At 40.4% G+C, this 21,571-nt stretch overlaps 1 protein-coding gene across 1 annotated transcript in view; it reads right to left on the reverse strand.

Moving 5' to 3' along the window:
• The window catches only part of KYNU (kynureninase), a 113,130-nt gene that overhangs the window by 68,370 nt on the left and 23,189 nt on the right, over nt 1-21,571 (reverse strand). The window contains exons 3-4 of the mRNA XM_079781812.1: nt 20,703-20,823; nt 8,854-8,936 (exon numbers count right to left, since the gene is read on the reverse strand). Coding sequence (XP_079637938.1) covers nt 8,854-8,936; nt 20,703-20,823 — 204 coding nt within the window. The remainder of the gene's footprint in view (nt 1-8,853; nt 8,937-20,702; nt 20,824-21,571) is intronic.

Consider the following 21,571-nt stretch of genomic DNA (forward strand, 5'->3'; position numbering starts at 1 on the left):
AGTATAATACATTTTGTACCCAAAGAGATACTTCCATTAGAGTTCCATTGTAATAGAATAGATAGTAATTGGAATAATTACTCTAATTAATAGATAGATTCCAGGATTAGTTTACTCGATGGGAGGCCACTGGAAGTAATTGTAAAATTTGGATTATAGATTTCAACATAGCCATTTAAAAAAACATACTTTCCTGTTGCATTTGGCAGATGGATTTCTCCATTGGCTAAGCAAGGTTGCTAAACAAGTGGTGGGTGTATGCCTGGTCATTGTAAGGTGTATAGTGTCTAAAGTCAAGTGGCACTAGAAACCATCTTATTCTACATTCCACGCATTAATAAAATTTCTCTTAAACACACTATGTAGATATGAATATGATATGCTTATGTTGTATACAGTGGCATATATCTTCTATCATATGAAAATATTTTTGCACTATGGCAAGATAAATGATACCAGCTTTGTTAATTTGTTTATTTGCATGATGGTATAAATTTTTTTACTGTTATTTCTAAAACATTATCTAAGATATGTAATCTGGTATTATCCTTAACTCCCTGTTAGCTATTTGCATGCATCTTTTCTGAAAACCATTTATTTCATTTAAAAAAATATTTTGGCAGGGATAGTGGAAGGAGGAAAGGAAGGGAAAGTAATATAAAGAGACAGCAGAATTAACAGAAAGGGATGCATTTGAAAGAATGCATTCTAAGGAGAAGAAAGCATACAAAAAAGAAAACATCACAAAATGAAAAATAGAGAAATAGAAGAGTCAGGATGGGGCAGGGGAGAATTTCTATAGAAGCTCAGACATTCCATTTTTGCTTAATGATTACATTCTGATTAAAATGATTATAGATTCCTGGAAAATGTTAGTCCTCCAAACAAGGCAGTGTTCATTTGAGATCACCTAACTTTTTTCTTGCATGGGAATGTGATGAACCAGATGTACTGGGCTGAATTCTAGACACACTGGGCACTGTGCTTCCTTCCCTCACATTCAGTGACATACTAACACTGAATCAATTCTTTGTAAAGAATCCCTCACTGACACGAAAACTTTGTCTATGCACACAGGGAAATTATTCTCCTTGGAACGTTTTAAATTCAAGTCTATCAAGTGCTTCACAAAATACTCTCCTCACCTGCTACTAAAGTTAATCAAGGACAGGGTCAGTCTAACACATACATATGTACACATCTGAAGGTGGTGTTAATATTAAAGTTTCTGAACACTAATAGAAATGTTTATTCCAAGTGTAACCCAAAGGCACTAAAGAATGAAGTGCTCTTAATATCAAAGGGCCACACGTGATTTTTAGTGTATTTTAAAAAGAAAAGTTACCTAATGACATATCTTTTTCAGTTCAAATTGTATTTCGGAAACCACCATTCTTTAATATATTTAAATGTCATCAGCATTCCGTAAGAAAATAAACCTTTAAAAAAAAGAAACTGAAATTCTTTGAAATTGCTTTTCTTTGTCTCTCTTCTTTTGTCTAAGAGCTTTTTAAAAATTAATGTTGCAATTTTAAGAACTCCAGGTATTGAAGGAAAATCTTTTTTAAAAGCTTCCCCAAAGTTTATCAGTCTTCGAAAGATCCTTTTCTTTGAAGATCATCTGCAACTCACCACAGTCAATGTCAAGATGTGAATCACTTCATCTGAGACGGGTGTGAGCCGGGGCTCCCATTTGATAAGTGATTTCATGCTTGTTTATTTATTGGACATAATTTTGTGCTTTACCAGGAAGTGAAACCTAAATGAATGTAATCTCTGCCTACTTATCTCTATGCCTGGCAAGCGGAAGTTTATTGAGCCCTTACTATGTGCCAACACTTCTAAATATGGGACATGTGAGAAATTACTTAGTCTTCACAGTTGTCTGATAAGGTTATCTACTTTGATTTTCCATACCTTATCAATGAGAAAAGGAATGTCCAAAGAGATGAACTAACTTGCCTAAAGTCTCACAGATAGGAAATAGAAGACAAAAACTTACCCTCTCATACAAAAAATAATTAAAATCTCTGTCCACGGTTACATTTTGAAGAGATTTCTACAATATCTAATCCCCGTAAGTGAAATAGAGGAGGCCCATGTTCATCACAGATTTCCCTCTGCGTCTTTCTAAGTTTAATTTAATTTCAATTAATTTGCAACATGAGGATGTCAGGGCTCCCAGCTGCTTAATGTTTGATAACACGATTCACGATGGGTCTTGCAACTGCCATATCCTTTCCTGTATATTTTATTAACTAGATGCTAATATTATTGTGGATCTGGTTGCAAGATTTGTGCTTGGGAGAAGTTTGAGAACTTTCCAGTCTGTTTTTCAAATAGCAAGTTCCTTCGGCCTCTAGCGGTGGCTGGTGCATGGCTGAGCATTCCAACTCTGTAGAGAGGGCTTCCAGGGATTATTGCTTTTCTGAGGGTCAACCACAAAGTTCATAAAGCAAATTTACGTTCACATTACAACAGCTTTATAAGATGAAATGCTTGTAGCTAGCCCTTTGTGATTTTTATGTACCCAGGGAGAAATAGGCTTACTAATAATACTAATCATATTCTTCAGCAATTCTATCTCTAGCATCTTGATAACATGATATTAATTATAGGAGAAAGTTATCCCATGTTTTGCAGAGTTGTAGGCTCTCTATAAAATGTTTTAGTAATAGTTTTTCTTCTCATCTGAAATTGATATTCTTTTCTATGTCTATGAATAAATATCATTACTCATTGTCTCTTTCTCCTCTCTATCCACTCTATCAAATTGTACAACATAATAATTTTATTATCCTCCTGTTACTTCTTTTTGAGATATTTTATGATGAAATTAAAGGCTGTTGTTTTAAGAACCGTGAAGAGTCAATCATAGCCCAAAATATACAACTTGACTGTTTGCTCAGACATATGAAATAGCCTAGCAAGTAGCAAAAGTAAATTTGACTTCTGCTACTCTTTACTGTAGTTACCACACAGTTGTTTTAAATATTTTCTTATTTTACCACCTCTGATTCCAAAGAGGATTCCAGGTTTCTAGTATTATAATGGGAGGAAAATTGATAAAAAGTAGCTATAGAGTTCAATATCCTATCTAATAAAAGGGTAATATGCAAATTGACCATCACTCCAACACACAAGATGGCCGCCCCCATGTGGACACAAGATGGCTGCTACAAGATGGCTAGCAGGGAGGGCAGCTGTGGGCGATCAGGCCAGCAGGGGAGGGCAGTTGGGGGGGGGGACCAGGCCTGCAGGGGTGGGCAATTGGGGGACCAGGCCTGAAGGAGAGGGCAGTTGGGGGGGGGGGAAACCAGGCCTGCAGGGGAGGGCAGTTGGAGGCAATCGGGCTGGCAGGGGAATGGTTAGGGGGTGATCAGGCTGGCAGGCAGAAGCGGTTAGGGGCAATCAGGCAGGCAAGCAAGTGATTGGGAGCCAGCAGTCCTGGATTATGAGAGGTATGTCCGACTGCCTGTTTAGGCCCGATGCCGGTGGGTCCCAGATTGGAGAGGGTGCATGCTGGGCTGAGGGACACATACCCCAACCCCGTGCATGAATTTCATGCACCGGGCCTCTAGTATGAAGATAAAAAACAAATCAGAAGCCATTAAATGTTTTTATTACTTCAAACTTTACCAAGTATTCTCAGAACTTTCTAGTAACCGGGGCAAAAAAGAAACTGCATCGGACTTGCAACAAGATAAACACACAACAAATAAGATAAACACACACAAATACCTTCCAAAGAATGTGTTTCTACTAAAGCAAGCATGTCAAACTCAAAGACTAACACAGGTCAAATAAACAAGTTTTAAGTTTATGTAAGCTTCAAAAAAAACCAAAAGCTTCAATTTTCATAGAAACGTAGGTTTGGTTTATTTCAATAGAGACATGCTGAATACAAACGGCTGAAATAAATGAGTAATTGTTAACATAAAATAATAGAACATTTTAATTAAAATTAATATTTTTTCTTGAACATTAACTTACCAGACACTGAATAACTGCAAAATTAATAAGTGTAATGTAAATAAACCTAATTTTTTTGTTCTCGAAAAGCGAAATATTTCATGTTGCACACACCAAACAAATCAGTCTAAGACTAATGACGTGGCAATCGGCTGCTAAAATATTCGCTGCTAGTATTAGTGGAAAGAAATGGTGCACCTGCGTGCAAGGCGCATAAGGGAAATGAATGCAACACGATTATAGTACTCAGTCATTAGCGAACGTTGTAGTTCATTATTAATAACTAGAGATCTGGAGCACAGAATTCTTGCATGGGTAGGGTCCCTAAGCCTTGCCAATCTGTGGGGTGACCAGTGGGGTGATCAGGGGGGCCCCCGCTGGCACCCACCTTAGCCGGCCTGGCACCGCCCACTTGCCAGCCATGCCCCCTGCCCCCGCCCACCACCACTGGTCGCCTCCCTCTGCAGAGTGACCAGTGAGGCATTGGGGGGGGGGGGTGGGGGGCCCTGCTGGCACCCACTTTGGTTGGCCTGGGGCCTGGGGGCTGGGGGCAGCTCCTGTGTTGAGCATCTCTCCCCTGGTGGTCAGTGTGTGTCAGAGCAACTGGTTGTTCCACCGGTCATTCCACCGTTTAGTTGATTTGCATATTAGGCTTTTATTATATAGGATTATGTATAACAGGATATTGTAAAAATTAAGTTATGAAATTTTTATTAAAACATTTCTTACATATCATTATATTGGTTGGGCTGCAAAAAATATTTGTTGTGAGGTACATGCAGCCTTCAGGCTGCAAGTTTGACATGCTTGTACTAAAGCAAATAAAGTGAACTAATTCATTTTCAACTTGACTTAAACCCATTTATCTGACTAATATATCTATAATAATAAAAGTGTAATATGCAGACTACCTTCCAGATGACCATGCTATGACACACACTGATGCCAGGCCAACCAAGGTGTCAGGGAGCCCCACCATCACCCTATGATCGCCCTGCAGAGGGAGGCCCAGGCCACTCTCTGGGGGCAATCGATAGTGGGGCTCCACAATCGATAACTCCAAAGAGGGAGGCCGAGACCATCTGGCTGGCGGTGCTGCAGTGGGTGGGTGGGGCCTCCCTCTGCGGGGCTATCGATCTGGGGCCCAGGCCACCGGCCAGCGATGCTATGGTGGGTGTGCGGGGCTTGCCAGCGATCGCCCCACAGAGAGCGCCCCAGGCCAGCCAAGTGATTGCACCCCATGCCTGTTGCCCACTGAGGGAGGCAACCGGTGGCTGGGGAGGGAGGGGGGAGCGCCACACAGATAGCAAGCAGTGGCAGCGGTGGGAGCTGGGCCAGCTGCCGGCAGTGGGAAGGAAAGCCCTGATAGGCCCTGATAGCCAGCCAGGCCTAGGGACCCTACCTGAGGGGTCCTGGATTGTGAGAGGGCGCAGGCCAGGCTGAGGGACACCCCCCTCCATTCACAAATTTCATGCACCGGGCCTCTAGTACAATTATAAAAATAAAGAAATTTGGGGTGTAACAGTTACTAAAATTTAAAAGAAAACACCAAGCTTTTAAAATGTTGTTTTGCAAACACTGTCAATTTTTATTCCTCTGGTCAACAACAACAACAAAAGAACAAAACAAGAAATAAAATAATAATTAAAATAAAAAATGCCTTCATTCACTGACAATATTTCAAATGAAATATGACACAAACAGAAAATTAAGAGTTTGATCAATATGTGTTATAACTTTGTATGGTATTTCAAAGAGAAGCAAAACATCCTCAGGTTAGAGTTAATAAATATTTTTTAAAAGATTAAATAAGTTCAGTCTCTTAACCCTTCTAAACAAATTTTTTTTTTCATTTTCCTTAAAAATGATAATGAGATGTGGCTAGTTAGAAATTTCAGGGATTGTTGTGAGGTATGTTTATTTACTGGTCATCAACAACAACAACAACAAAACATGGGCATTTAATAAGCAGCAACAGAGTTATACACTTTTAAGTGCTCAAAGGAAATCTTTTTGCAAGGCTTATTGGCTTTATAAATAAATCTCACTAAATAATATCACCTTACCACTTTCCTGGACTAGATATAAACATCCTAACTCCTCTTTAGAGAATGATAAATATTGAGCACAAAAATAATAGGATTAGAATGAAATTTATATTCTGAAAGCAAGCCTAGGAAAGAAAATAAAAAAATAAAAACATCCACAACTAAGGAAAACATATATTCTCAGGTCAAATTAATCCAGGAGCTATTTTAGGTTTTTTATTTGCATGTTAGGCCTTTATCTGAATACTAGAGGCCCAGTGCATGAAAATTCATGCACTGGAGGGGGGGTCCCTCAGCTCGGCCTGCCCCTCTCACCGTCTGGGAGGCCTCAGTGGCAGGAAGTGACCCAGAGATCATGGGAAGGCGACGCCCCCATCACACCTCTGCTGCTGCCACTGCCGGCAGCACAAGCCTCGGCCAGCCCTGGTTACCTGAGCCTCTGGCGGCTGGGCAGCAGCCATCCAAGGCTTACTTGTGCCTTGGGCCAGCTCTGGCCGGCTGGGGGGCTGAGGGGACTGGGGGACTCTGGAGCCAGGCGTGCAGGCGGGGTTGAGGGGACTGGGCACCACCATCTTGTGGCTGTGGGTGCCACCATCTTGTGGCTGTGGGTGACAGTCAATTAGCATATTCCCTCCTTATTGGCTGTGGGTGCCGCCATCTTTGAGGGCAGGGCAGTCAATTAGCATACTTCCTCCTTATTGGTTGTGGGCGCCACCATCTTTGCAATGGCGTGAGGGTCAATTAGCATATTCCCTCTTTATTAGAAAGGATAAGTAGCTTCTTAAAAAATGAACACAAATGAAAGAATCATTGAACAACTATTTAATACATCTTTAAACATAATCCAGGATTGTGTTCAGGAGGTAATTTCCTACATTAGAATACACAATCCTCTGAATAATGCTGACAGCCTGATCAAGTGCTGTGTTTCCCAGAACTCAACTGATCTACCTGGCTGATAACAATCTGGCCTTCAGTGCCAGCCCCAGGCATCCAAGGCTGTGAAGATTTGCCCTGGGGCTTCCTGGGACAGTCCTGGTCTCATACCCTACACGTCTGCCTGACTCCATGGCTGCTGCCAAAAATACTGCCCTTCTAGGCTTTCTACTTGCTCCTTTTTCAGCAATGGCAATATTGCTGGTTTGTAATTATTTCAATTTTTTTTTTTTTTAATGTTACCATGGTAGGCAGTTAGACAGATATAACAGAGCAAGACTGATGGACCAGGTACAGAATGTCACCAAGGTGGAAAGCCCAGGTGCCCAATAATGAGCAATCAATGGGGGCAGCGGGGGTGGGGGACCTTGCCCCCAGGGTGACTTTTCCTCCCCTAGCATATGACTGGTTAAGAGGTTTGGACCCCGTGACATTTCCTCCCTAGAGATAACATCTAGGCCTTAGTTGTATTTCAGCTCCAGGCCAAGGAAAGTAGCAAAACCAGGCAAGAGACACCAGGGCTGACCTCAGAACCAGCTGCATTGGATAATGACCCCCTGCCCTGGTGCTGACCAATCAATCAGTGGAGTCCTAGACCATGAAAGCACACACCTGGAATGCTGCTGAATATTCTATTGAGATCCTCCCCTGGAACCTCCCCTAAAATCTCCACCCTTAAAACCCTTAGGAGGAAGGACCTAGAGAGCTGTCTCTCCAGGGAGCACCCCCGTGTCTTTTCCCTCTCTCTTCATCAGTTCCAAGCTCCAAGAGCCCTTCCTTTGCCTCCATAACTTGTTTTCTAAGCCCATTTCTTCTATGAATTACTTCTTCTACCTCTGTGACTTTCCAAATAAATGTTCTGGGCTCTGAATTCTTTCCGAGCCAGAACTCAAGTACTGAGGCTGCTGAACCCAAGTCCAATCTGACCTTCCAGTCCAACACCTGGTGCCTTCTCACTGCTGGCAACAACACCAGAAGCCAGCCTTTGTTCTTGCAGTGTGAGAAAATAATTTTTATTTTATTTTATTTATTTATTATTATTATTATTTTTTGCTTAAGCCACCCAACTTTCCCTACTCTAATTCCATTTTTGCCCCACCTCAAGTTGATTTTGTCTTCTAATTACTGGCCAAGATACAACTGGGGTGAAACACAGATATTTGTATACCTGCCTATAAGAGAGCGAGGTGTGAAAAGCCTTTTGAAAGTTGAGGTTTTCCTAAATTCTCCATATATTTCCAAATAACACCATTCAAATTGCTTACATTTTATGTTTTGTTTAATATACTAAATCTCATATAAAATCTCAGGCAATACTGAATATTGAACCCAATTAAATAACTATTTTTTCAAACATATTTACCATCTAAAACTATGTTGACTACCACTAACACTACACATAACTCACTTTAGAAAACACATTATAGACCCTAAAAATAGCATAAAGCATATTATTTTCAACAATGCTCAGTCTAATGTTAAACAAATCACCATTGATTAAATTAAAATGAGCCCACAACTGATTGGTGTTTTAGGCCTTTAGCATGTGAAGGTTAGTGTTTATTTTACCATATAATGAAATCTTAGAGATTTAAGTTGATCTTTATAAAATTTGTTTAATTGTAAATTAATGCAATGCATGTGTTTTTCACTGGGGAGTAAATATTAGTTTTAATATATACAAGAAAAAATAATAACATGTTTTATTTCTGTACCAAATAACCTAGTTATATTCTCTATAGCAATCAATTCTCAATTAAAATTATGCTTGCTCTTTACTGTTGTGAATTAAAATGGAAAATCAGGATGTTCTTCAATAAAATGTCTTTATAATTTGTTTATAATAAAATAATAAGGTCTTTATAAATCTTTTGGAAAACAATTATTTTGTACTTACCGACAATGTCAGTCATAGGACCTGCAATAGTCTCATCGCCTGTGATCCAAGGACGTTTCCCTATGTCATGACCATAGGCTCCCCTGAAATTAAAAAGGGACATAAACATTCTTAGCGTGTGTATGTGTGTGTGTGTGTGTGTGTGTGTGTGTGTGTGTGTGTGTGTGATTTTTCAAACATCAGCATTAGCAACGGAACAATTCTAAATGAGTTTTGTAATATTCTAATAATGATATGAAATCATGCTTTCTAAAACCAAAGTAATACTTGAGAACTCTGTTTTTTAACTTACTTAAAAATTTCTTTGATTTACTTTTTCTGGGGAGTGGAGGTAGAAGAAATTGTCCCCACTCTTGTTATTTCATTATTTTTTTTGGAATCTAAGATTTTTTTTGAGAATTTTAGCACTATTTGAATACTCTACTTGTATACCTATAGGATATGCAGTATCTCTACTAAAACATACCTACTTTTTGAAGCTAAAGACTAAAATTATTATAAAATGTAGCTATAATCTATAAATTAAATGGAAGTGTATAAAATATAACTATACTCATTTTAGGTAAAGAATGAAACTTGGCAATAATCAAAGCCAATATTACATCTTGACCTATTTCTAGAAATGTATTCTATCATATTTCAGCTTAATTTCATCATTCCAGTAAGTCTCTCTGTAGGCATAATGCACAAACAAAAACATACAAAAGAGAACTTCAGCTCTCAAAAAGTTTTCATCAAATGAGGAAGGCAAATAAATACATGTGAAAAAGTATGGAAGAAATTAAAACAAAGGGTCAAGGGTGGGAAGGGGAGTGGAGGAGGGGTGGAGATACAAACTTGTATTTCTTAATTCAATTGCTCTTAATTTTTATAAATTCACAAACTATGTAAACTTGGGAAAAAGAATAAGCATGTGGTTTTTTGTATAGTGTAGACTATGAATGAAATTCCGTAAGCTGGCAGTGGTCATTGGGCAAACCTGTTCTCAGAGGTGAAGGGTAGCAGAATATGCTTCCCCCAAAATCTCTGTGGTATATTATCTTTAGTTGTAGACACCAGAAAAACATCAACTGCAGGGAGATGCTGTCTCTAAACTTTCCTATCTGCCTAAAGATAAATCCTCCAAAAGAAACTCAACTTCCATAAATTGCCTCATTCTGAATTTCATCAACCAGGGAAGACTGACTCTTGTCACAGAAGAGATTAAAAGTCAAAACCACACCCAGACAAACTTTGTCACAAACTTCATACCTCCCATCTATTATTCACAGACTCATTCATCTTTCCTAAAAGTCATTTACTCTCCCCGTCCCCTTTCCATATTAAGATGGGATTTAAGCCTGAATTTTTTTTTTATAATATATTTTTATTGATTTTTTACAGAGAGGAAAGGAGAGGGATAAAGAGTCAGAAACATCGATGAGAGAGAAACATCGATCAGCTGCCTCCTGCACAACCCCCTACTGGGGATGTGCCCGCAACCAAGGTACATGCCCTTGACCGGAATCAAACCTGGGACCCTTCAGTCCTCAGGCCGACGCTCTATCCACTGAGCCAAACCGGTCAGGGCTTAAGCCTGAATTCTAAGTCACCTTGGGGAGTTACTCATTTTCCCCTGGGTATCTCATGTTCTCATGAGAAATACATGTAAAAAACTTGTTTGTTTTTATCTTGTTAATCTGTCTTCCCAGAACAGTGGACAAACTGAAGAAGAGGAATCCCGTTTTTTAACCTTTTCAGATTTTCGTGGTGTGAATACCGGCAATGTACTAGTAGCTGATGTCAGGGTATTAACAAAAATCCTGAAAATTTAACAATGGGCTTTTATTACCTGGTCTGAGCCAGTTCTAGGTCACTGCTAGTTAAGAGACTATATTTTTAGAAACTTACCGGGCTTAATTTCCCATCTTTGTAAAAGCAGGTGGATGATAATATATATCTTAAAGGATTGCCATGAAAAATAAATAAAAATAACAAGCAAAAAAGACTGGTACCCAGTAGCCCTTTTCTAAGTCTTCTTTTCTAATGTAAATCTAATGCTAAAACTCCTTTCACAGGGCATGTGGTGTACAACACAATTTTAAAACTAGTATTTCAATTACCATATTAACTGAGATGAAGGAAGAGGACTTTCTTTGGAAATAAACATAAACTATAAGATCTAAGGAGGAAGAGAAGGGCGATTGTTAGTTATTATTATTCATATTATTATTAGATAGCCTGCAGCTTGGCTCGGTACCGACACCCAATATAAATGCTAAAGACAAAAATCATTATCATTAAATGGTAGTTAAAGGCAGATACTTGGATCCTTTTTTATTTTAATCACACACAGCTCCATGGCCTTTGCTGATAGCACAATACATCTTATTACATTTAGGTAGTAAAATTCTATGTTCTGCCTCAGAGAATTTATAACTCAGAATATTATGCCACCTACTTCTCACTCCGGTAGACACTGTGGTAGGGGTAATAATCTTTAAGGATATGTTTCTCCCTGCAATGCTTTTGGCATCTCCGTCCCTTTAAAATATCACACACAGAGTCTGCTTCTTCATTTTGTCAGGCCACTAGCCCGGGGTAGTAAAAACGTACTTAGAAAGTGTTACCCAAATAAACTCAAAGCAAAGTGGTCTGTCATTAGGAAGAATTGATGAGGATTACAGTGCAGTTACAAACATTCGTATTAAAGTTAAGAAAAAGATTATATTGCTCTCATTCAAAACTGTTTAAAATAGTTGCAGCAGAGTTGCAATCTTCATTTACAAATACTGGAGAGGAAGAGAGGATGGGAGAGAATTAGCCAGTGTAGAAGGCAGGTAGCTAGGCATGAGCAGATTAGGAACAATGGGCCAGGGACTGAAGGTCACCCGGTGGAAAGACCTGGGTAGCTAGCAAGGGGCAAAAGTCGCCTGGAACCTTGCCCCCAGGGTGACCTTGCTTCCCTAAGCATAGCCTATTGCTGATCCTACAGTATAGACCCCCCTATAACAGGGTAGTAAGAAGCCAGGAAAACTCCTAAGCAAGTGGAATAGGGAAACTCACGTAAGAAAATGGAAACAAGGCCAAACAGTTTGGGCAGCTTGCAGCCAGTTTGCAGCAAAACCTTATCTTGAGAACAAATGGCTAATACCTCTCCTCACTAACCAAAGATGGCAGGAAAAGAGGGGGAGTGTTAACTAAGCCTCTTATCCCTAACCAGAGAATACAGAGCACAAATCACCCTGGAACCGCCAAGGCAGGAGGGGGAAGGGAGAAGGCAAGAAGGGAGTTTATCTCACCCACTAAACAAAGAAGTCAGTCATTTGGGGAAGTTTAAACAGAGAAGCCGACACTCTCAGAGCTTGTCAAGATAAATTCACCAAGCATTTCTCATAAATTCCAGGGAGCCATAAACAAAGTAAAAGGGAGACTTTGAGATCTAGTCTGTACCAAGATATCCGGCAGAGGAATTTAAAAACCTATAGACAGAAAATTACAAAAAGCCAAACCTCTACCAGGCAGCACTTCTCAAACTAGTTAGGAAGTCTGTCTGTGCTTCATAAGCCGTATTTTGATAGGTTTGCTTGCTTTTCTTCTTTAATAATTTTACTTGCTTTATTTCTTTAATTTGATTCACTACAATGCCACCCTCAGTGGGTCACTCTTTTCGAATTCTTTCTCATCAGCATGACAAGAACAGGGTATAGCCCTTTCCCTTCCCTTTGCCTCCAGGGGCTGTCCAAACACCTCTTCTGGTGTTTCTGGTGCCTACTACACCCTGACCTTGCATGTTGCTGGTCATTCGGTTTGGACCCTCCCCTGACATTGCCTCCCCTGGCATATCGCCAGCAATGTGGTAGACCCCGGCTTAGAGGAAGAACAAGGGGTCTGAGAATAGCCTCATACAATCTCCATGCAAGCCCTTGCACAAACAATCCCTTCAGCATTAGGACCCAGAAAAAACATTTAGGCCTGAGCTGTGTTTCAGCTCCAGGACCAGAAAAGGGGTAAGGGCAGGCTGGCTACATTTGGCCAACATGCGGATCAGCTTCAGTGACTAATGACCCCCCTCCAGGCACAGGCCAACCAGTGGAGACTATGACCCTGAAAGAATGGAAGGACACACCTGCAAAGCTGCTGGATTTCCTCATCCCCTTCCTCCAGGTGCACATATCCTTGCTTTCTTTCTCCTAAGTTCCAAGGGCCCTTGTTTCCTGAGCCCACACAACCCAGCTGGCTCACTTAGTTCACAGTTCACTTCCTCTACTTCTGTGACTTTCTAAATAAACTTCTTCTTGCATTTGAGTCTTGGCTCTGAATAATTTCTTAGCCAGAACTCAAGTACCAAGATTGCTGAACGGAGGTCCAATCACTGGTAACATTCTGATGCCATTTCACTGCTAACACCAGGCATATCTTGCCATGAATGGGGTATTCTGTGAGATGTACATGAAGCAATATTTGCTCACGAAATTAGATTTCAGGATGTAAAATATAATTAGGGGCTTAATAGATATGTAGACCCTCTATGAAATGGGACTATGCTTTAACTATCCTAGAAAATGAAAAGTGTCCTGCTTTGAAAAGCTCTCCCTTCAATAAATATGAATTTGCAATCTTTCTTCATGATAGCACAACTCTTTTTTCCCCTGTGACCCAAGTGATCACTAACACTGATATCAGGAAAATCTCTGTAACATGTTATACCATGTACTCTCTTATTCATACTGAAGGCTGGCAGATTATGCCACACTAAAACTTTCCTCTTTGGCATGGGATTCCTTTGAGCTGAAGGCACATGAAAAACAGCACATGCATGGAGAGGCTGTCTCTGAACTCCCCTTAACCTGCCTGAAGACAGATCTTCCAAAAGAAACTCAATTGCCATAAATCCCCTCCCCGGATTTTCATCAACCAGGGAAAATGGGCTCTTGTCACAGGACAGAGAATAGAAGTCAACACCACCCCAGAAAAACTGTCACAAACTATCACACCTCCCATCTATTCTTCTAAGGGCTCATTTGTCTTTCCTAAAAATTATTTATTCTCCCCAATGTGGCCTATATCTCCCCACTTTTCCCCTGTTAAGATAATATGTAAGTTCTCTAATTGCATCACTTTTTAATTTTCTTTTTTATTGATTGATTTTTAGAAAAATAGAGTGAGAGAGCGAGAGAGGAGAGAGGTGGATTTGTTGTTCCACTTACTTATGCATTCATTGGCTGATTCTTATATGTGCTCTGACTGGGGATCAAGCCCACACCTTGGTGTATTCGAACAATGCTCTAACCAACTCTGGCCAGGGCTGCATCGCTTTGTGGGGTTATGCCTGAAAAAAACCTGACAAGCTCAGGGGAGGCCTGCATGGTGGTCTTACAAACTCAAAGGCCTAAAGTAATTATATCAGAGGGTCTGAAGTTAAAATTTCCTAACTAAAAGCTAGTCACAGCAGTTAGTCATGTCCTAACCCAGTATCTTTCTTGACAAAGGTCAATCTTTAACTATTGTCTTTTTGCATCTATGATAACATACCTTTAGAATGTCAGAGTAACCCCCAGTTTTCTTCAGACCCCTCAGGACACAATCTCCCACCAGAGTACAAGACCAAGAAACCCCTCATTATTATCTTGTTCTCCATATACCATCTCAGTGTCCTGTAAATGTGAATTGTTAACTATCCTATACCTACAAATATAAAAGGAAAGTATGTCTACCCATTTTACTTTTTACCTAATCCTAGAGATTTCCCCACTTTGCTTTCTCCTGCCTCCCTAGTCTACCACCAATAAATTTCATGTAACCCCCTTACACCTCCTCCTTTGATTTTAATGCATAAAAAAGAAGGTGCAAAACCGCCGTTCGCCAGACCATTTTCTCAATTCTTTGAGATTTTGCTTCCCAGCAACTGTTGTCAATTTGGCTCAAATAAACTCATAAAAATTCTCTACAGGTTTGATCCTGATTGGGTGACTCAGATGGTTGGAGCATCGTCCAGTACACCAAAAAGTTGTGGGTTCAATTCATACAGGAAGCAACCGATTGTTGTTTCTCTCTCTCAAATCAATAAAAACAAATCCTTGGGTGAGGATTAAAAAAATTACCTATGGTTTAGATGTTTCTTGCATTGACAAGGTATTTACTTCCCCCTGTGATGCCTTCATGAACGTAATATTAAAAATGAATAAAATTTTACACCTTTTCTCCTGTTAATCTCTCTGTTGTCAGTCTATTTCATATACCCAGTCCTTCGGGTCTCCCCAGTGCCCGTTCTGCACACACACTGGCACATAAAGTAAGTTATTGTCTGCAAATAAAGATGTTTGTTCCTAATATGTAGCTCAGTGAGCTATTTTTTTCTTTAAATAATCCAACCTAAAATATCACAGTTCTTAGATGAATCCCTATAAAGACATAGCTATGCCAAATTTTTACTCTTATGAAAAAGAAATAAAACTAATTATCTAGCAGATATGACAACACAGGAGACCTAACATGATTATAACTTAGGGACATAATATTTATTCCCAACTTACAATTTTGCTCTTTAGGACCAATATATCTTTCCCTTCTAGCTGAACTTTACCACTATGATTATTATCCCCGACTATTCTCCTTTAAATAATCTAGGCCACTAGTAAATATTTAATATAAAGTGTTCTAAAAATTCTTTAAGCTTATTGCCTACCCATTTTAGCAGACCAACAGGGTATAAGCATATTGATCTTATTGGTTCGTACTGTTATAAGACCATAATTATATATCAAATGGGTCAAATCACCCTAAATGTTTTCTGTTTTGGAATCCTATATAATAAAAGGCTAATATGCAAATCGACCAAACAGCAGGACGATGGGTCGCTATGACGTGCACTGACCACCAGGGGGCAGATGCTCATCGCAGGAGCTGCCCCCTGGTGGTCAGTGTGCTCCCACAGGGGGAGTGCTGCTCAGCCAGAAACCAGGGCTCATGGCTGGCACAGTAGCGCTAAGCTGTCAGTCAGATATCCCCTGAGGACTCCCAAACTGCACTGTGAGAGGGTGCAGGCCAGGCTGAGGGACCCCCCTCCCCCGAGTGTACGAATTTTGTGCACCGGGCCTCTCCCATTATATAAATATTGTCACTCCACAAAACAAATACATTCTCCAAAGTAAATGTTATTAATCTAATTTAGAAATTGCAGAGTTGAAAATGATATTGGAAAATAACAATAATAAAAATTTAAAAAACCCCACAGAGGTAAGTAGTTTATTTTCAGTTTTGTCTTGAATATCTTGAAGTTTTAGAAGAAATCAGCTGGATCCTGAAATATTTCAAGGATGCTTCTATTCTTGACCTTTCCTTAGTATAAAAATCAAAGACAGTACCATATAAATTATAAGATCAAGCTACATTATGACCATTGATGGTTTATTTTGTAGATAGGTAGGTAGTATGTCTTTAACAGGCCATAAAAGATGAAGTCATGGAAAATGATGACCATGAGCCAAATGGCATTTCCTACCTTACAGGTCATGGATGGCCAGTCAGAGACTTGATCTCATTATCCCAGAGCAATATTTCAGCTAAAGCACTCTCATTTTTATGTTACCATTAAGATTATAAATTGTTAATATTATTTTTTCCTGTTAAGCAACTTCAATGTACAACAGCCCACTGGAGTGGCATGAAGATTACTTTACACTGAAGCATGTGAGCAAACAGCAGCCAAAGAAAGAAACAGTATGTAAACCTAAGCAGAGCCCCCCAAAAATACAGCTGCCATTGAGCCCCTCAGAGGGAGGGTGGCACTGCCCCCGGGGTGCAAATTCAGTTGCCATCAATCTCCCTCTTGTGGAGCTCCCAGCTAGGAAGGATACTGCACATTATCATCAGGAGGAAAAGGCCTGTGGAGCCTCCCCTACTTTCCTACAACGCCCTAAAACTATGTCCTTTTGTTCATCTGGTATATAAGCTGTACTCCTGGCTGCTCAGGGAATCACTCCTCGGACAGCGCTTCTGTGAGCATGCGAAATACACTTTTCTCCAGTTAATGTGGAGGCTGTTCACTAATCCGGAGGCCCCCAATGAAAAGCTTTGCTCCCAACGGAACCTTAGCTGGGAAAGGTTAGCATGGGATTTTAAACTAAATATTTAGGAGCAAAGAAATAATGTTCACTTTTGAGGTTGAAGATGGGGAGTGGGGTAGGAGGTCACAGGAGTGCAATCGTGCACCTCAAACACTACCCAACCGATATCCACAGGCAGGCAGAGCCATGGTGTTGACATGGCCACTCCCACTTAAAGCAAAAATACCTAAATAAAGCAAAGACAAAACAAAACAAACTAGCTACCTCATCTTTTGCTCATAAGAAATATATTTTTTAATTCAGTTTGAATTGCTTAAAGCATTAAAATGTACCTCCTTTCTGAATCATCTAATGAAAATTAGGTAAGAGGTTTTAAGGTTATGTAATACTAGAGGCCCGGTGCACAAAAAGTCGTGCACTCAGGGGCGTCCCTCAGCCCGGCCTGCACTCTCTCACAATCTGGGACCCCTCAGGTAGGGTCCCTAGGCCTGGCCTGAGATCAGGGCCTATTGGGGTTTTCCTTCCCTGGGCTACAGGCAGATGGTCCCACCCCTGCCACTGCTTGACATCTGTGCAGCGCTGCCCCCCTCCCCTGCCACAGATGGCCTCTCTCTGCAGGTGACTGGCTGGGGTGTGATGGCTTGGCTGGCCTGGGCCTCCCTCTTCCTTTGCTGGGAGGCGGGCCAGGCCTGCGAGGGGCCGTCTGCCTACCTGATCACCCCTAACCACTGGTCTGCCTACCTGATCACCCCTAACCCCTCTGCCTGCCTGCCTGATTGCCCCTTACCGCTTGCTTGGGCATGGGGCCAAACACTGACTTCCAGTTGGTCAGCCTACAGTCGTTATTGGTCATTATGACCCAGGGTTTTTATATATTAGGATTCTATTGTCACAGGGTAAAATGTAAAATTAAAAGGTAACAATAGAAGGGTAAGTGTTATGACAGAGACACATTCCTGAACTATAACTTCAAAGTCTTGAAAATAACCTATCAGGCTCTTAATGAAGTATGATAATCATGAGGATATGAATAGGAAAGCAAGACAGCATTTTTTAAAATGCCTTGAGAATAAAAATGCACAGCCTAGCTGATTGACTATCCAAGAGGCAAGGACATCCTCTGAAGTTCAAATTCATTCAATTTGATTCTCTGCTCTCTTTTACATTAAAGCCAAAAATGAATATTAACCATTTTTATTAACTCTGACCCTCATTTTTAAAATACTAAAACCTGCTAATGCAAAATGCTTCTAAATGTAGTAATATTTATTTTCCAGTGTGTGCATAAAGGTTATGCAGATAAAGTTATAACATGCTTAATAAATTATATAAACCTTATAATTTTTGCAATAAGTTGTGAATTTATATTTCTAACCACTAAAATTAAGAACTTTGCAGTGTTCTCAAATAGTTGTGGAAGTGATCATTTGCACACTCAGTGTAAAGTAATTTTACAGGACATGCTATTCCTAATATGAAAGACCAGTGGCATAGAGAATAAAAGGAGATGGAGTAGACACTCTGAGTTTCTGTAAGAGCCAAATGTCTTTACTTTTGAGTTCTTATATGGATTGGTTTCATCCTCCTGAATTGTTTGTTTCTAACCTTCAGGCTTGGCTCCCTCTTCATAACTACTTTTTTAGATTCTAAGAATCAGAAAATGTTTTTTAAATATTTCTACTAATTTTTAATATTTTAAATGTGTAAATAACTCTAAATAATATCAAATGTTTAAATAGTTAAAAATATTTTGAAAACATTTTTAGTTTCAGCTTTATCGGTAGTTACAGGGTGTGAGGATCACAGAAGGAGGAGTGCACAAGGCTGAAAGGGGTAAAGAATTATGACTTTATTAGGTCATCTGGGAAACCAGATGGGATGAGCCCCCAAATGGCGTCAGCACCTAGGTACAGGGAGTCAGATATTTCAAAGGACTCTAGGCGGGCTTTTTCTGGGCGGAGAATTCTCTGGATGGGTCTGGAGGAGAAAGATAATGGTCTTAGCAAGTGGGATGTGGTCTAAGTGAAAGGGGATGTCCATTGTGAACTAGTTTAAGGCAATTCCCCAGGGGGCAGGGGGGTTATCAGTTCAATTATTTGGATTGAATTGTTTGATCAGTCCTAACACTGGGGAACAATAAGAAGTAGATAAGATTAGAGATTTATAGTTTCACTGAGAATATGAAACTGATGAAAATAGACATCCTTAAACTGCCTATTAATGCAATGGATTTTCAGGAGGGAAAATCAGTTTGTTTGAGAAGGTTGGGATTAAAGAGGGTAAGCATTCAGGTAAACAGAGTGTGTGAAAGGTTTCATAGGCAGAAAAGTAAAAGTAGAAGAGAAGAGATGGAGAGAAGAAGAGATCCTGATTTAAGACCCCTGCATGGTAGCAGGGAAGCTGCTTAGCTCAGCCCAAGTGGAGCATCTTCTCAATAATCATGTTCAGTTTGGGGAGGAACGTGCCTTATGATCCACTCAATCTAATCCTTCACTCAACAATTTTTATTTCCTTATTTATAAAAATTACTGTGATAGAGGTTAGCCAAGAACTAATCATAAAATTACTAAATTAAATCCCAAAATGTTAACACCCTTGTTAGTCATCCTATATAATAAAGAGCTAATACCCTCATGCCATAACACCTGATTAGCAGGAGGCTGTGTCCCCGGCCAGAGCCAGTCAGGGACATGACTGACGCTGCATCCCCACCCGTCGCTGGCCGGGGACATAATATGCCAGCAAGGCTTGATGGGGGTGGGGCCGGCCAGGTCTGGATCTCACCCAATGGGGGTGGGGCCGGCCAGTCCTGGGTCTCGCGTGAATTCAAGGCACATGTGAGTGGGTGGGCACTTGACTCTGGGTCCCATGGCATGCCCCAGACTCTGACAGGAGGGAGGAGAGAGCTGGATAACCGCACCCAGGACCCACACAACAGGGTGGCGGCATTTAGGGGCAATCAGACTGGCAGGGGAGAGCAGTTATGGGGCAATCAGGCCAGCAGGGGAGGGCAGTTAGGGGCAATCAGGCCAGCAGGGGAGGGCAGTTAGAGGCAATCAGGATGGCAGGGGAAGGCGGTTGGGGTGATCAGGCCAGCAGGGGAGCAGTTAGGAGTATCAGGCTGGAAGGCAGAGGCAGTTAGGGGGGATCAGGCAGGCAGACAGGTGAGCGGTTAGGAGCCAGTGGTCCCGGATTGCGAGAGGGATGTCTGACTCAGGGATCGGGCCTAAACCAGCAGTCAGACATCCCCCGAGGAGTCCCGGATTGGAGAGGGTGCAGGCCGGGCTGAGGGACCAACCCCCCACCCCCGTACAAGAATTTCATGCACTGGGCCTCTAGTCCTATATAATAAAAGGGTAATATACAAATTGACCGAACGGCAGAATGACTGGAATGCCCATGGCCCCTTGCACCGGCCAGCCCACCCCTGATGGCCCCCATCAGGTGGGCCAGCTGGACCCCACCAGTGCATGAATTTGTGCAACAGGCCTCTAGTTAAATAAATAAAAAAAATACAATAATTACATATGTTTTAAATGTGACAACTCAGGAAAGGGATTTAAATTTTTAAATATTTTAAAAATTTTATTCTTGAGTCTGCCAGTAACTTGCCCTGTGACCTTATTTGCTGATCCTCAGTTATTTCATCAATAAAATGACAGTATCAAATGACATGATCACTAAGATTCCTTTGTACCCTAAAATGCTATTAAACACCTTTCCAACCATTAGACAACCTAGTGTGATTTTTTAAATTCTTCTGTGAGATGTTGAATGACAGCTTTTGAAAAAAATACTTACATTTTAGCCCACTTATCTAGTTCTTCTTCCAGATATGTTTTAACCGTTTTTGGTTGAAGGCCAAGAGAATTTCCCAAGAAATAGACGGCGTTTTCATCCTTATTCACTAATGATAAATCAACTGAAATAGAAGAAAATGTATAAAATGCTTATTCAATTAATTCATATTCTTCCATTTGGCATTGCTAATCCAGTGCAAACAATAAATAAGATTAACTTCAAGAAGGACAATAAATAATAGCCAGTTTGGCTCAGTGCATAGAGTATCCCTGAAATGTCTGGGTTCGGTTCTGGTCAAGGGCACGTACCTAGGTAGCAGGCTCAATACCTAGCCCTGGTTGGGGCTTGTGCAGGAAACAACCAATTAATGTGTCTCTCTCACATCAATGTTTCTCTCTGTCTCTCCCCCTCCTTTCCACTCTCTTTAAAAATTAATGGAAAAATATCCTTGGGTGAAGATTAACAAAAATAAATACATACATACATACATACATACATACATACATTCATAACTTTAATTCCTCCCAAGGATAATATCAGATTTTGTAAAAAATAATCTTTTCCATCTATATTTTAAAATAATTACACCTATAGAATCATTTCTTGAGATCTTTCATATATCTTTTGCTCCATGAGAAAATCTAAATTATCAATTACTTCCAACCATAAATACCCAAAGGAATTAGGAAAGTTTTAAAAACAGTATTTTTAGAGGAAGTATATCAGCCTATCCAGTCAGAGTGAAAAGTTAACAGAATTCAGGCAAGTACTAACCCTCTGAATTAATTGATGTTGTAGATATGCCAAATTAAAAAAAAAGTCTAATTGTTACATTTTTTTCATTCTCTGTTTCTATACACATATATTAG

Source organism: Cnephaeus nilssonii, assembly GCF_951640355.1.
Source record: "Cnephaeus nilssonii genome assembly, chromosome: 10".
Classification (NCBI taxonomy): domain Eukaryota; kingdom Metazoa; phylum Chordata; class Mammalia; order Chiroptera; family Vespertilionidae; genus Cnephaeus; species Cnephaeus nilssonii.